At 36.9% G+C, this 16,978-nt stretch overlaps 1 protein-coding gene and 1 long non-coding RNA gene across 2 annotated transcripts in view; one reads left to right on the top strand and one right to left on the bottom strand.

Moving 5' to 3' along the window:
• Window positions 1-254: 254 nt before the first annotated feature.
• MSTN (myostatin) lies at window positions 255-7,985 on the bottom strand. The gene is made up of 3 exons (XM_019554060.1): window positions 7,490-7,985; window positions 4,363-4,736; window positions 255-2,009 (listed from the first exon to the last, which is right to left on the bottom strand). The coding sequence occupies exons 1-3, from the start codon at window positions 7,860-7,862 to the stop codon at window positions 1,629-1,631; spliced, it is 1,128 nt and encodes a 375-aa protein (XP_019409605.1). The 5' UTR covers window positions 7,863-7,985; the 3' UTR covers window positions 255-1,628.
• LOC109322825 overlaps window positions 7,746-16,978 on the top strand; it is a 65,335-nt gene continuing 56,102 nt past the window's right edge. The window contains exon 1 of the long non-coding RNA XR_002104495.1: window positions 7,746-7,829. This is a non-coding gene — a long non-coding RNA (uncharacterized LOC109322825). The remainder of the gene's footprint in view (window positions 7,830-16,978) is intronic.

Here is a 16,978-nt window from a genome sequence, read left to right as displayed (position 1 = left end):
TAAATTGAACTCAGAATAGAACAAAAATATACCATACAAAAAGGAATTTGTTTAGCCGAAATTATCATTTTAACAATGCCTCTGTTATTAATAATTTTCCGTATCTGAAACTGAATTCCTTTTAGGAAATAAATAGATTTCTCATTTTAAGTTTTGATTTATTAGTGACTATGCCAAGGAAAATATACAGCAATGTGTAGAAATCAAAGTTAACTATATAGTTATAAAGATAATATTTGTTGCGCTTTCAAGTGTAAGAAAAATGCATTTAATGAAATAGTTTTTTAATATAATTGTAAATGTATTTAACATTAATAGTATATTTTATCAGTCCATTTGTTGATCAAGCGAACAATTAGGCATTTTATGAAACTGGTTAGGCATAAAAAAATTATGAACATGTCAACACCCATCATTTATCTACAAGTGGATTTTACCAATGTAAAAACCATATAAAACAAATACAGTATAAACTTAATTCTCTGTATTACTTTCTTGCTACGTCCATTTTTGTGTACAAGTAATTTGCATTGAAATACAAGAATTTGATTTTATTTCTAGCAGATTTTTTACTAAAGTACAGGTTAACTTGAAATTTTTCTTACATAAACATAAACCAACAATTATTAAAAAAAGAAACATTTATTTACAAAATAATGATGCACACATATTACACAAATTCTATCATATCAAAGTCTATATATTTTTTACAATATTTGTAGCAACCAATTATTTGCATTGGTTTATCATAGTGCAAACTGTAATGTTGTAAAGGCAGGTTATAATTTGGACTACAGCATTAATGGTTTTAAATGTTTTTGTCTTCTGCATTTTGTTTAACTAGTGTTTCGAAATCTATTCAGTTTTTATTTTAAAACTGTATATTTCTTGTGAATGTTCAATATTTGTGTACCTGAGGAGAGGGCAAATTAATTATTGTACTAATTATCTAGTTCTTTAAACTAGATAACCATCTTTATTTTTACTCATCCTGCTGTGATAGCACCATTGGCATAAATTACTAATATACTAATCAAAAAAGGAATGGAAACACTGTATGTAGTGTTTGTTTTTGGATTTGTTTGTTTTTGTGGAATTTGAACATAATCAGTTTTGTGATTCTGCACTAAAAATTCAAGTGTTTAAGGACAATTCCAATAATAGTATTCTGATAAATCTACATGTAACCAGTATATATTTTTCTGTAAATACAATATTAAATTAAGCTGCTAAGAAATATGTTTTATAGCCTTCTTTCATTCTCTGGAAACAAGGAGTTTGCTTTTGTTCTACTTGCATATGTTGAAACCTGGTTATGAATTTAGTGTCTGAATAACTGAAAACTGATTCCCTTACAATATAAAAAAAAAATTGCCATCCAGTGATTTTTGATTGTAGCTTTTCTTTTCCGCCAGTTAAAAACCAGCCATTGCATTTATTGTCTTTTAGTTCACATTCTGTAGCTTGTCTTGTAATGAATCTGTTTTGTACAATAGCTTGTTGTACAGTATATTGAATGTAGGCTATAGTCTATTGTACATCGTTTCACAGTTTCAAAAATTGCTGAGGGGACGGGACTTTTTTTGGTAGCTTTCACAATGTATAAAGTAGTGGATCTAATGAAGACCTCATGAGCACCCACAATGATCTACCACCATGGCTGGTATCTTTCCATATATTATTTGTTCTTTTCCATTGAAATAGAGCATATTTATTGGGGACATCTTGGTAGGAGTGCAGCATGGGCCTGCTGAACCTCTTGGATTTGCTTGGTGTACAAGGTGGGTGTGTGGATATTTTTGTAAAAATACAAATTCACATTCTCCAGAGCAGTAGTTGGCTTTGTATCTTTTTGGTGCAATAATCCAGTCCCATCCAAACGCTTCAAAATCCACAGTCAGCGGGTAGCGACAACATCGGGATTCGGTGGAATGCTCGTCACAGTCAAGGCCAAAATCTCTGCGGGATCTTTTTGGTGTGTCCGAAACTCTGACCTCTAAAAATGGATTCTGTGTGGAGAAGAAAAGGAATTAAAACATTACTGCTGATTGAAGTGATGTATGTGGATCTATTGAGACATTTGGTAAAATAGGCAACAGATCGGACATGGAAAGGTTGTTATTTTCAAATATAATTTGCATGGATCTCTAGACTGTTCTAATTCCTTGCAAAGGCTTTGTGGCAGGAGGTAAGGGAGGGGAGTTCTTTTGGTCCACCATGATCTACTCCTCTTTTAGGTCTTCCTGACTACATTTCATCCACTTTCAGGAATCATCCCTCTTCTTCATACTGACAAATAGTATTTGCCTATCATTTCCTGCATAGTTGCTATCATTCCTGTGCCTCTGTCTTTCTGAAATCATTTTTGCATCATCCTGGGAGCTGGTAGGAGGGTCACTGCTCAAGGTTCAGGATACTGGACCAGAATTTCTCGTAATCTCCAAAAGAGCTAATGAGCAAACAAAATAAAAGCTCTCAAAATTGCAGCAGGTGGGGTCAGGATTGTTTAAACATCCTGGTCCCCGTCTTCAGGAAGAACCCTCTGGCTGAATTGTATCCAACTGAAGCTACTTAGGTTTGAGAGAGACCTGATAACTAGCCAGAAGGCAACAGAAATCAAAGCAGTTGGTTTAAATGCCAGGCTGACGTACATAACTGGGGACAACAGTTGTTGGTATGGTGATGGAAACCAATGCTGTTGCTTTATTTCTACTTCACACCTTTTATCCTTTTGCTAGCAGGACTGAGCCTATGCATAAGTTTGGTAAGGGAAAAAGATATTATAGCTCCTGAGAGAACCATGTAGCCAGGGACATTCAGAGAGCAGCTAGAGGAGACCATCCTGGATCGTAACACTAGGATCCCTATAGATCCTTGAGTTCCACTGTCGAATGTTGAGAGAGGCAATAGTGATAAGGGTACCAAATGATGGTAATTATATTATGGCAGTATAAGTGGATTTAGTTCAATAAGCAGAAGCTTGCTGGAAAATGCAGATGTAAGTTATATTTTGACAGTTGATATGTGCTCCTGAGCAGCAATTCCCCTTCCTTTTCAAAAGCAGTTGAAAGGTCATAAACAGTATCAAGCCACACTTCTTGTACCTAGCATACAGCTCTAAATACCTCCATTGAGCAGGGAAGGCATTTGCAATCCTGCACCAGGAACTGAAACAATTTGAGCTTGTTTCTCTCCCACATGAATTTCTGCAGGAGGGAATGATTTGGCACGCTGGTGATGGAGCCAAATTACTTTATTTTTGGTTGTATGATTATGTTTCATGCGCAAGAGGAGGCAATGGCAAAAGTGTTTGCTGCAACAAAGTACTAGCCAACTCCAACTAAGCGAGAATATGAGAATTATTTTTCTAGCATATTTTGAATTAAGTTTCTATAATATATTTCTTTTCTGTAAACTAATGGGATTACGTTACATTGCAATGAAAATCAACAATCATAAAGTAATGGTATTAAAAACAGATTTTTTAAAACAAAACTGCAGACCAGTGAAAGACCAAAATAATATTTTTAGTGTTTTGTTTTACAGTCTAAATGTAATTACAAGCAGTGCTTTATTAATGCAGATTGCTGGAGCAGGTGCACGTTTACTGCTTTTCAAATAGAAAAAAATTATTTCCTAGCATTTTTAAGTGCTACACATTCAAATTCATCTTGTTCATTTAAATTTCTGACAAAAATAAATTTATTTTGTGTATGTTAAGTTCGTAAAGATTATTTAGTACTTAACTCTCATTGACATCAGTAAGAGTTGAGCACTTAAACATTTTGAGGATCTGGGCCTTTGTGTCTTGGGCAAGATTTTCAGAATTGAATGGCATAAAAAATACTACGTTTTCAGGACTAGATCTTTTAATAATGAAAAAAGATTGTTATACTGTTTTATGATTTTTATATCTTTATAAAAATGTTTTTATAATGAAATCCAGTAGTTTCAACTCCTCTTGCACTAAGAGCATATAAATGTATAAGTAGCTATAAATGTAGAACAATATTGTGTTACTGGTTTTTAAGCAGAACTTCTCTGTTAACTCACAATGTATGGCATGATACTTTCCACCATTTTATAAAGATGTAGGTAGTTCAGTACTGATTATGAAGAAGGCTGGTTTTACACAAAGAGAAAGTGAGGCATGGAGAAACTGTATGATTTTGTCAAGATCAGAGAGTAAGTCTATAGAACTGGGAATAGGATTTGTATTTCTACCTCCTATTGCTCTGTTTAAATGCCCAGAAATTGCTTCCCGTTCCTGCTTGAAATATAACTTGAAATTTAACCTTTCCAACTTTTTAGTAAAACAATAATAAAAACGACCCTAGGGGAGTCTTTTCCAATAGAACTTACCAATCCATCTTCACCTGGTCCTGGAAAAGTTACAGCAAGATCACGTCCATTCTCATCAAAAGCTTTGATTTCAATGCCTAAATTGGATTCAGGTTGTTTGAGCCAATTTTGCAACACAGTCTTCACATCAATACTCTGCCAAATACCAGTGCCTGGGTTCATGTCAAGTTTCAAAGATCGAATTCCAGTATACTTTGTACCATCTTTCATGGGTTTGATGAGTCTCAGGATCTGTACAAACACTGTTGTAGGTTTCTGGACTGGCCTCAGGTATATCCACAACTGGGCCTTTACTACTTTATTGTATTGTATTTTAGAGCTAAATTTAAAGAAGCAACATTTTGGTTTTCCTTCCATTTGCATAAGTAAATCAGCTATAAATGAATAGAGAAAATAAATTACTGAACTAGAAACAGAAAGGAACTTGCATAAACAAATCAGAAAAAAAATGTACAGCTCACATAGTATCTTAGTAAGTATGTTTTAGTAAGGTGTATTATCAATGGAATATCTATTATAAAAGTGTATATAATGTATTTCATTATAAAATAAACTCTAAATTTTCTGAATTTTCTGGGTTTTACACTGGATAGCCTCATTTCACTGCAGGCATCAGAAACATTGTTCTCCCATCTAAAAACATTGTAATATCACAAGAATCCAATTATTCTTTTGTAAATAACCTCATTTTGAGCTAGATTTTGTCATTGTAGGATATATGTAGTTTCGTCTTTTACACTGTGTAAGCTGTTCACTTGAATTACTTCTGAACATGGGCTAAAATTAAAAAATGATGAGGAATGAGAGAGAAAGAGACTGTGCAGGAACATACTCTTAGAATTGTCTGGGAATACGAGTAGTTACACTAACTGCGCAGCTGCACCGGTCAGTCTGGGGAAGAAACCCTTCCCCCACCCAAAAATTACCTGGGGACTGGACACAGTGTACAGCCTACTCAGCCTTAGAAAGACGGTAACTACTAACACCTTTCTGCATTCAACTCTTGGAGTATTTTTACAAAAACATACAGAACAGCAATTATATATTTGTTGACTAGGCACTTCTGTGATCTTCTGGATGGTTCTAATATAGCAAACACCATTAGTGCTTGTATATCATATAAACAGAGGCAACTGTGGACTAGCTACCATTACACCTAAATTTCTCTCCCTTTTTCTGTGATAAAGCTCTTTGTTACTAAATTATTTTGAATCTAATGAACTTTATTTCTTTTGTTTGACCTGTTACAGGGAAGTGATTTGCAATATAATAATCTTTAGCCTACAGTACAGGTACATAATCTACTAGACACAAACTTAGTTGTCCATGATGAGAATAAAAACAGTATCAGATAATACACTCAGATAGCATAGAGCTCTAACATTCATAACCTTTTCTCTCAAGATACCTGCTTCTCTAATGCACCTAAAGTGCTCATCCAGATGAGCGCTGACATTTGTTTCCTCGGGGACAAATACCAGCGGTGCACTTTGTCCCCAGGGAACATGCTGCTGCTTGTTCCCAGGGAACTTGCTCTGGTGCATGGCAGATTACCCCAGGTGTAGGGGAGGTTGAGGCCAGCAACTGTGTTGGCCCCAGCACCCTTACCTGGGCCCTGGGGGCCTTCTGGGGCTGCAGTTGCAGCAGGAAGCCTGGCTGGAAGCTGAAGCGTGGCTCTGGTCATCTGGGCTCCAGTTTTGGGCAGTACAGGCTGCTGCCACATGCGCCATCCTGTTTTTTTCAGCATGGGGTTTTTTTGACCCCAGGATCTCCTAGCTCAGAAGACCCTCTGCACTGCAAGGTAGCAGCATGGGGAATGCCTGCATGTGCAGTGTGTTGTGCTGCAGGTGGGTCTGCGGCACCACATACCACACGTCTGTGATCGTCTCTATATGGCCAAAGTAATATTTTTTTTATTTTGCCTATTAAACACACAGAGTGAATAGTGCAATGACAAATAAACAGATCTTAATTTTTCTTCGCTAGGCAAAGATGAATTTAGTCATGGATTGGTGAAAAAAAGGTATAAGTCCCTTGGAAATTGTAGGCTGAAATGTAAGTGGCGGTTAACCCTTACCTGAAGCATCGAGATCAAGCTACCATTACACATTCAGCTTGGTTATACAGTATCCATAAATTTAGCTAAAGCTTTTCTTATTCAGTGTTAATTTTATAAATGTATATGTGTATTAGTTACAGCAGCTAACATTATCCTGTGAGGTGTGTGCACCATATATCTGTTACTAGTAACAAATCTATGCCTTATATGCCCTGTCTTCTTTTTACCTTTTGTCATCATATTCATAAGTGTTATTTTGAAAAGCAGCTGCCATAGCCAGATACTTTAGCTGATGAAGAACATAAGATACTATAGTATTAGCTGTGCAAAAGATACTTGATAGGAGTCATGGCAGATGTTTAGCACTCAGAAGATAACTAAGAATCTGCTCATTCAGTAAATGCCTTCATTCTTTCCTGAACCAACTACTGGAGTTAATAATACATGGACATACTGAATGTAACCTATAATACATATGCTTAATTTAAATATATCATTTTTAATTACTATTAACTGTATTGTGTTAGCTTAAAATATCAGTGAAGGAAACAAGTCTTTAACCCTGTACTTGCACTTGCTATCTTTGTATAATAGTTAAGTGGTTCTAACATTTCAGCTGACATGTTTGTCAGATTTTTCACTCTTTTTAAAGAGTGGTTGCCTGTGAAACCTTGCTAAGAGAAATATAGCTGCCTCCTTATTTCACTTATTTCCTTGTACTTCTCTATATTTACTGTAGGAAATGCCTGGAATACTGCAAATACTGAGGTCAGTGAACTGCAAATCTCATTTAGCTATCTAAGGCAATTGGCAAGACTTTATGGGCTATTGCTGTACATGCTATGAGGAACAGAAAAATAATACTGTAAAACAAAAGATCACAATATGGTCCTTGGATCCTGACTCAAATTCTTAAAAAAAAAAAAAAAAAAAAAAGTTCTTCTCCCTCCCTCTTACATAGTTCAGCCAGCAGCCTGTTAGGAGAGACTGAGGAGTTCTGTTGCTCTTAAGCACTAGGACAACTGCTTGTCAGTAGAAGTGTGATATTAAAGTAGCAGGACTACTTACACTCTGTAGGCATTGTAATAATAGTTTCAGTTGTAGCATGATAATCATCATCTTCCAGAGAACCTTCACTGCTGTCATCTCTCTGGACGTCATACTGATCAATCAGTTCCTGAAGTGGAGGAGCTTTGGGTAAAAGTTGTCTTATAACATCCCTGCTAATGTTAGGAGCTTGTTCAAGACGCAGTTTGCTGAGGATCTGAATTTTTATGGCTTCTATTCTGGAAGATTTTGTATTTTGCCTCCATGTACATGCATTGCATAGTCCATCTTTTTCTTCATTCTCTTTTGGCTGACTACTATCATTAAGATCCACTGGATCAAGTATAATCAGCATGAACAGGTAAATATAGCCACAGACTGGTAGCTTTTGCATGATCTTACATTCAGTGCAGTCTTTTTCTTTCCTATCTTTCTTTTTTCTTCTTTTGGTATTAAATAGATGCCTATAGGCAAGTACAAGCTGAGACAACTCGCCACACTGGTGAATCTTACATATTTCAAGGGGGCTTTTATACTCCAACTTTGATTAGATCTGTGTCGTCAAAACCAATGATTGGTTGTTTTACCAACAATGAATCTAGCTGTCAGAGGTTAAAGCCCTGTCTGTCACACGTCACTAGACAGCATCTTGTTACAGCTAAGGGTGAACTGATTTATCTGGACACTCCATAGAGCATATCTCTTCATGTACTGAGAAGATATATTTCCAAAAATATGGACAGCAGTAGTGAAAGTACTATCATGCTTAAATATGTGTTAGTTCTATCTTGTATTAATTATTAATCAATTCATATAACTCTATAATTGCTAAAACTCATCAATATTTTTCCATTTAAAAAAAGCATATTTTTTAAAACAGAAAGATTGTCGCTACATATATGGGAAAATACTTCCTAAATACATTAGGCATATATTTACAGCACCAGCTTATATGCATAAATAATTAAATAAATAAAAGTTTCTTATATATTTTTGTGTCTTGGGAACCAGTGGAGAGAGAGTTAAATTAAGAATTTTAAGTGATATTTGTAATTAACAAATGCTTCTGATATACATGCTTTCCAGATATATGCATGGCTTCCTGTTCAGTTATTCTTTCTGTATATAAAATTAATGCAACAGGTCCTGTTTTGCATTGTATATACTATGCCTTAATTAAGCAAAATGTTAATAATTTTTATTTCTTAATACTAACGTGGTTCAGCAGAATCCTCTAAAATAAATTAAATCTTGGGAGTTATTTAATATAAAATATTAGATTGTGATTAGATATTGCTCTGGACATAACATTCACTCTGACTAATAGTATATCAAATTATTTTGGCGTGTTTTATACAATACTGGTGCTTGCTACTAACAGTACTTACTACAGTATTTAAATGTCTGTGATGCATACTATGGATATCATGGATAAATTCTTGTTCCATCTTTACATCTGTACATAGGGTTTACTAACATTATCCTTTCTGTTCAAAAGTTTTCTTAGTTATGATTTCTCAGGTGGTAGCTCTGTGTTTCTGCATTGTATTTGCAGATGGTTACAATGCTATAGTCCATATTTCAAAGACATAATCTTAGATTTTATAAAAATGGTTTTTTGTATGCCTCTATTTGCTGGCCTTGTTTCTATTTAACAAAAAGTTTAAGTGGAAGTAAGATGCATAGTTGTGTGAAAATGCACCTCTAAGTACACCACATTCATTTAAGTACGCTGCACTGCTTGTGAAAGGTTGTTGACATGTAACAAACATTTTAATGCATGCTAGCAAAGAGTATGAAATTCATATTTACTTTTCACATTCTGTTTTTAACTTACACTAATGCCTACATGTTGTAGCATACACAAACTGCACAATACACCAGTGTGTATGCAATACCTGGATTATCAGATCTGAGTTAAGAATGGATCACCTTTGAGATTCCTTGCTTTATTTTTACTTTGTAAAAATGTAAGTATAATGCAATTTTCTTTTGTTTGTGTTCAGTTAGGGACAAAAATAGTACACAGTATGACGTGATATTGAACATGAGATCCAACAGGTTCTTTAACAGTCTGCTTATCCATGTTATATCTTTTTCAAGATATAGTTCATTGCCTGACTGAACTGAGTGTGATACTGATCTCACTTCCCCTGTATTACTCCCAATTTACATCAGTGTAAATTCTTGGGATTACATTGATAGAAAACTGATATAATAAAGCATTATTAATTAGTCTCTCTGTATCCAAACTTGTAGATTGGAGGCCAGATTCTGCTGCCCTGGTTTAGGCAAAACCTGTGTTGAAGTAAACTACATGTTCTGTTTTGCTTCCACTCTCTGGGCTTGATTTGGATCTCATATATGACACTTTTACACCAAGAGAATCTCACTGATATCAGCACAGATATTTCTATTTGTGTTAATATACATGACTTATTTGTGATATTATACTTCATTGGAGTTGTAAGTCAGGACAGAATGTGAATTTTCTAATATACATTAGTTTAAATATGCATTTACAGGATTTACTGTGATGGCTGCAACAAGTAGGTATTTTAAATATAGGTCCTGAGACTACTATGCAATCTCAAAAAGCTAGTATGTTGCAAGCATTAGTACATCTTTCTGGTAAAATATACTTTAGAAAAACACTAGACCCATTTCAGACTCCAGTGACCCTCCTCCCTCTTTTAGAACTAGGAAAATGCTAAAATTATTTTTTCTGAATTCCTATAACTTTTAGCTGCTCAGCATTTTAAACAAAAATTGGTGTAAATCAGAATTTGCTCCTGGCCTTTGAGCTGGTACATAAAAAGTGGAAGAATTCTTTCCATTCTGTTGTCCTACCTCTAGGGTATTGCAAAGAACCAACCATCCTCTGCCCCTTAATGAAACACTTCCTTGCAAATGGTGGACCAAAGTCCTCTCTTATTTATATCATGTAATCCTGGAGAATTCTGAAGGAAGGGTCAGCCAACAAAGATCTTCTAGTTGCTGTCAGCTGACTCATCTAGTAATAGAAAAGACTGTATTTCTGTGAACTATTCATCCCTACTTGTCATTTAGAAGTGAGATATATCAATGACAGCTCAAAGGGTAAAATGGGTTAACTGCCAAAGAAAACAATAAAAACATCTGGTATTCATAGATTCATAGATTGTAAGGCTGGAAGGGACCTCAGAAGATCATTGGGTCCAGCCCCCTGCACTCGGCAGGAAAGAGAACTGGGATTCCAGTAAGGTGACCATCCAGTCTCCTCTTGAAGATTTCCAGGGCAGGCAATTGCACCACCTCAGGAAGGAGCTGATTCCACAGCTCAAGCATCCTAACTGTGAAGAAGTTTTTCCTAATGTTGAGCCTGAAACGGTTTTCCAAGAGTTTGTGACCATTACTCCTGGTTTTCCCCAAGGTGCCCTGGTGAACAGTTAGTTGTTCACCAAGCCCTTGGCGTATTCCCCTGATGTAGCGGTAAGCTGCTACAAGGTCCCCTCTCAGCCGTCTCTTTTCCAGGCTGAAGACTCCCAGGTCCCTCAGCCTTTCCTCGTATGGCTTGCCAACACATTTCCAAAAGCAACATTGTCTTTTGACCACACAGATTTGAAGGAACTCATTTCCTTAAAACCAAGAAAATATGAATCTTTGTCTCTGTGCTTAGGTTTTTTTATTAGAAATTGCATGAAAAGTAGTTCCTACAAAGATGGAAATTGCTATGTGGCCAACACATGATTTGTTTTCAGTACACTACACACACTGATCCAAGGAAGATCTCTGCAGAAGACTAAAGGTATTGAAAAATATATTTTAAAAAACCCAAACAAATCTTGTTGAATTGAATTTGCATGAGGGTCCTTTTTGCCCCTTTGGCTGTCAACATGGAATCTTATTCCTTAATGAGAAGCAAGAAAGTATGACTATGCCTGGGACAATTTACTCTGCTTTCTTTCCACAAAACTATTAATGGATACTGAAAGATCTCATATTCCTAACCCTAATCATTCAAAAATCAGTAGTCAGGCCCTCAGAATCACAAGATTGTCTAAAAGTCATTAGATTTTAAAAATAAAAAATAACTTCTTTGTGTTTATTTTATTCTTTGGGCTTACTGTTTTCAGTCTTTCCTCTGAAACCCTGAGGAACTTTTTCTAAAAAATGAAACAGGCATTTTCACACATACTTCATTTATGGGCTGGAGTATTAAGAAAACTCTCCAAATGTTGAAGGATTCAGAATAATATTGCAAACATTGACCATACTGGGCACATCTACATGTGCAGCATTACTGCACAGTAACAACATTACTGCATAGTACGGGCACACACAAGTTACTGCACAGTAAATGCACATGTAGACATGGCCACTGTGTTGAATCTTGTTTCAGAAACCTCCCTGAATGTTCTGGCTTCACCATCCTGAAAACAAATATACTGAAGTAGCCTCTAAACTGACAGAGCCCTCTCACTCCAAAAACAAGAGACGTGACATTGGAGTAATCATTGGTGGGGGGAGATGTTTGTGTGTGAAATAATATAATTAAAAAGCCCATTACTAATGCTACAATTACTGTATTTACTCCAATCAAAGACAAGGTTTCCCCCACTAGTCAACATGGGGAGAAAAGGCCTTGTCTTAGTTTTGAGTACCAGCCCAGGGCAAGCACCTGCTGCAGACCCAGCTCCAGGTCTGGGGCTAAAGCCAGAGCTAAGCTGCTGCCTGTCCCAAGGTGAGCGGTTTGGGTGGTGCAGGGAGTATGGGGGACATCATGTGGTGGCATTGGGAGGTGCATGGGTCAGACCTGTGGTGTGCAACTTGGAGGGGATGGTGGGGTGGGGTGGAGACTGTTGAGCCTGCCCCACCTGCCCCCAGGTCCCTTGCCCAGCTCTCCCACCACTTACCTTTGTTTCTAGCCCAGGTATGGCCCCAAATTGCTGCCATTGTTTCTGCCTGGCCAGAGAAGGCAGACACCAGGGGACAAGTGGCAGAGGGGCAGACAGCAGGGGAGCAGGCACAGGTTCCAGAGGATTGAGGAGCAAGGGGGCCAAATGTGGGGCGGTAAGGGGTAGGGTATGGCCACCTGCCCCTCTCTGCCAGTGCTTTCCCTGTTGCTGCTTTCCCTGTCGCAATGGTGGGAGGGACACATTTAAGAAAACCCTCTAATAGATTCTAGACATGAAAAATAGCAACTACTTTATAAATTTTCTATTAATATAATCTAACTATGAGGGTCATCTTAAATTCAAAATCATTTTGGATTTGGGTAATACGGTATATAAAAGAAAAAAAACCAAGGGTAAGGGTCTGATTTTAAACTACACCTGAATAAATTAGGTGCTTACAGTAGAGTTTATACTTGATTTACAGGTTGCGTCTACATGGACGGCAGACTGCACAGTTGTTACTGCACAGTGTGTTAGTACTTGCATAACCAAGTACTAAATGATTGCACACTAACCAGCATTACTGCTCAGTAGCATCCCCAGTTTTTTCTGATGCTGCTGCACAGTAGCTCATTACTACTGCATAGTAGTGTCGTGCCACAATTAGTGCCTCCCCCCCAACGCTACGGCGCAATAGCATCTTGTATAGATACTGCCACAATATAAGAGATAAGCATTCTATCCCTAAGTCTTCTTTAAAGAATTGTTTCCACAATAAGTCATGAAAACATAGCTTCATTTACAAACCATAAATTAAAATGCAAATATTGCAAGATGATTGTGACCCACATATTGAAAGATACTACTAAGGAACCAAACCATGACTTAACAAATCATTACCTAGTGTCTCAAATTTCAGCTGTATGGCAAGAAGCAAAGAAAACTGAACTTATCTGTATGTCCTCAGCTGTACCTTTTCCAGCAAAAAGTAAGTGACACAACTGCATTCAGAAATGTCTCCTAAATATCATGCTACCTCATCAGCTATAGGAAGCTGTTGTCATTTTGGGTTTCGGAAGGAGGCTGATAACTGCTTTTGCTTATTTCGAAAGGAATACATTAAGCTTGTGTTTAGCAGTTTTAAGTTTCAGATACTGGAAAATACATTTCCTTTTCATATAACAATAGGAACATACAAATGAAAGGAGATTGAGATTAAAGATCTGTGAATTAAATCTATTAATCTGCCTGTTCCAGTATAGCCATTTTAAAGTAAATCATAGTATATCTTATTGTGGTTCAAATGGGCTTGCACTAACTTGTTGGCCCTTGCATGATGAATGGAGTTTGTAGGACAGTAAGACCCTACCCCCAATCCACCTTTTTACATGGGTCACCTAAAGGTTGTGTAACTGGTTAGGGAAGGATTCCCCTGGCCCGAAGAAGACTGCCATAACACTGCCTCTCTTCTTACAAACCCTGGTGCAGTGGGGGACAAATTTTGTGCGATTTGCTGCTCTGCCTTCTGCCCTGTGTTCTCTGCCTGACCTGCTTCTCTGCTTTCTGCCCTATGCTCCTTGATTGACCTACTGCTCTGCTTTCTGTACCTTGCCCTGTGCTCCCTGGCTTGATCTGCTGCTCTGTTTTCTGCTTCCTGTCTGCTGCTGTGCTGCCTGTCTCCTCCCCAGTCTGCTACATGCTGCGCACGGAGACTGCCCATGCCACTTGTGACACTTATGCTACAGGTTGGCTAGCTCTGCCATCATGTATGGGGCATGTCATAAGTTGAGCAGAAGTGGGAAAGTTGTGACTATTCCAAGACTTCCTGCATCTCAGAGAGAGGTTACTGTACCTTAAGCCACCAGAGCTGAATTGTCCTGGGGCTTCTCACCTTAAAATCACACCATATTTTTCTATCTGGGCTGCAAGTATGGTGCTGAATTTTTTAGGAGTCCATGAGCCCATCTCATTTCTCCTCCACGTTCCATTATTTGCATCATTGATGTCAGCATCTATTTTGTCCAAAGTGGCTTTATCTTTACATAATAGTACTACAAAAATTTTAGAAGTTTATTTCTGCTATAGAATGCCATAGGATTTTAAAAATTATATATATATATCTATATATAGATATATATATAAGAGAAAGGAGACAATTCTATTAATTTTGGAGAATTTTGGAGTTCTATTCAGGTTCTTATCCTGAGCTTGTCTCGGTGATAGCTAATAGAACACTGTTATATGTCTGTTGGACCATATTTAGAGTCTTTTTCTTCTGTTTTACATTTTATTAGATCTCTTCATTAGAGTAATATCTGCCTGGTTTCCTGTATTTACATGCGGAATCCTGAGATCCTATTTCAATATAAATTGCAATAGTTGAAAAAATTTCTCAAAACTGTTGCTAGAAGGAGAGGCATGGATATTGTAAGTAGATGTCACACAGCAATCTCCTTGCCAAGTCCCAGAGCTAAGTACACACCCAAAATCTGTTTGTCTAGGGCAGTGGTTCTCAACCATTTTAGACTCAAGGCATTCCTGGGGAATTGCCAGCTCTTAGTTTTCATGTTTTGACTATAGAAAAAATAATAGAGCATTTCTTCTGTTGCAAAGAACTCAAAGACCACAACAGATCAGAATGTTTGCTTTTAACAATTTGGATTCCTACTTCAAATCTTTGGATTTATCTTAGCTCTGCTAATATTGTATGACACCCCACAACACCCTTGAAAGGATCTCAGGGCACCCCAGGGTCCGGGTGGCCCTTGATTGAGGACCATTGCCCTAGGCTTTGTTACCTACCGTTTCTTAAACAAGCAGCTAACTAGGTGATTGAATGGTGGGCAAATCTTTTAAAACAGAAACCATCCTGCATGCACCAAAGATCCAGTGCCTCCTGGCTCCATTGCAGTCATGTGTAAAATTCAGTGAAAATTCAGATTTTGCAACTGGGTTATAATTCATCTTAGAATTCTGTGAAACTGTAGTTCTAAAAACCACAAAATTACTATGCTGATATCCGGTTCATCTAATTATGTTACTGTTAATGGCTTATTCTTCAGCCTCTTATTATTTATGTAACTTTTATATGATTGGTGAGCAACCTTAAATTCTACAAAGTTATCATTTTACCTGATTGGAGTTGTATTGCCAAAGTATTATTCCTTGTGGAATTAAAACTGTTTGAATTTTTAGAAATAAGCGTGTGTAAAATTACTTTTTCAAGCTAACAATGTGTATATCCGTCTGACAAAGTATTTCCGCAATGGAATTTTGAGTTGTGATTTAATATGTAGATTCTGGCCCCTGCTGGATTGTTTTGGAACTACACCGCTTTATAAATTAGAAAATGTGTATAATCTATGCCTATGAACATTCATGATTTTTAATGATTTGTGTACACTGCACACAACATCATTAAATTTAACAGGTGTTCAAAAATTAGGCAAAAATTAGCACAAATTTTTTTTTTGCAGAATGCTAGTATCTCTGGCTCTATAGAGCTCCCTGCTAGCATTTTAGGTCAAATCAATTAACTTTTTGAGCCTAGTAGATCTGGCCCTTTACCTCTTCATTCTCTTTCAGACCTCCTGCAGTCTGTGCGTGCCTCATATTTTATGTCTGTCTGACTGTATCTAGGGTCTTCTTCTGCCTATGTATAGGGTCTTATAGACAGTATGGTCACTGCACTTACAAAAATCTGAAACACAGGGAAAGGAAAATGCCTTTTTAGTACCTCAGACATACAAAAAACTAGAGGTCTTTGTTCCAAAATGATACTTTTTATTAGATCAACTGGAAAATGGCAAGCTTTTGGGATCAAAGTTCCTTCATCAGGCTCTGGGAAAAGTGTAGATGGTACAGGATGGTAAAAAGTCCCTATAGGTAGGAAATCAACTTCATTTTTGCACAGAGGGAGCTGAAGATGGAAGTCTGTCCCTCTGGGTCCCTGAGAGTGTCTTTAGCACCTCTGTACTATAAGCTTTCTGCAACATGTAATATCATGGTGCTAGGGGAATAGGACAAGAATTTTCTTTAACTTTTTTTCTAGTTCTGCAACCTTTTTTCTAGTTCTGGGCCAGCCACCTTCTTATTCATGCTGTGTATTGTTCTCTTCATGTATTATCAAGGTATTAATTAAGCCTTTAGCCGTATGTACATATACTCTGTGTGTCAGTGTGCCTTTAAATGCCATAAACATTAATATTTCAAAAGTATTATCATCCCAAAGTTATTGGTTATGGATTCCTGTTTTAAATAATCCACACTGGAGGACAGGTATAATTTCTAGTTGTACTTAATAGTACTGGTATTTCTGGGACTTTAGTTTAAACTTAAAACAAAAATGAAGACTGTTTTAGTGACTGAGAACAAAAGAGCTCTGAAAAAAGTTGGATGGAAACCCACAGCATGTTTTTGACAAGGAAACCTTTTTGGAAAATATTCTGTAAGGAAAATATTATAAAACAGTATTAATACCTTCCTCCTTACAAAGATCTGGATTGTGCCTAGCCCTAGTATGACCATTAAGGACAGATTACAGAAATAAAGATTTCTTTCCCCCACCCACCTATTTTATGGGTACTAAGCTACCAACTCTCGTCTTCCAGATGTGTTCAGTTGTTGAACAGCT

Source organism: Crocodylus porosus, unplaced genomic scaffold, assembly GCF_001723895.1.
Source record: "Crocodylus porosus isolate Cpor-Errol unplaced genomic scaffold, CroPor_comp1, whole genome shotgun sequence".
Lineage (NCBI taxonomy): Eukaryota > Metazoa > Chordata > Crocodylia > Crocodylidae > Crocodylus > Crocodylus porosus.
The sequence above is the reverse complement of the archived record's forward strand: the minus strand, read 5'-3'. Positions and strand labels throughout refer to the sequence as shown.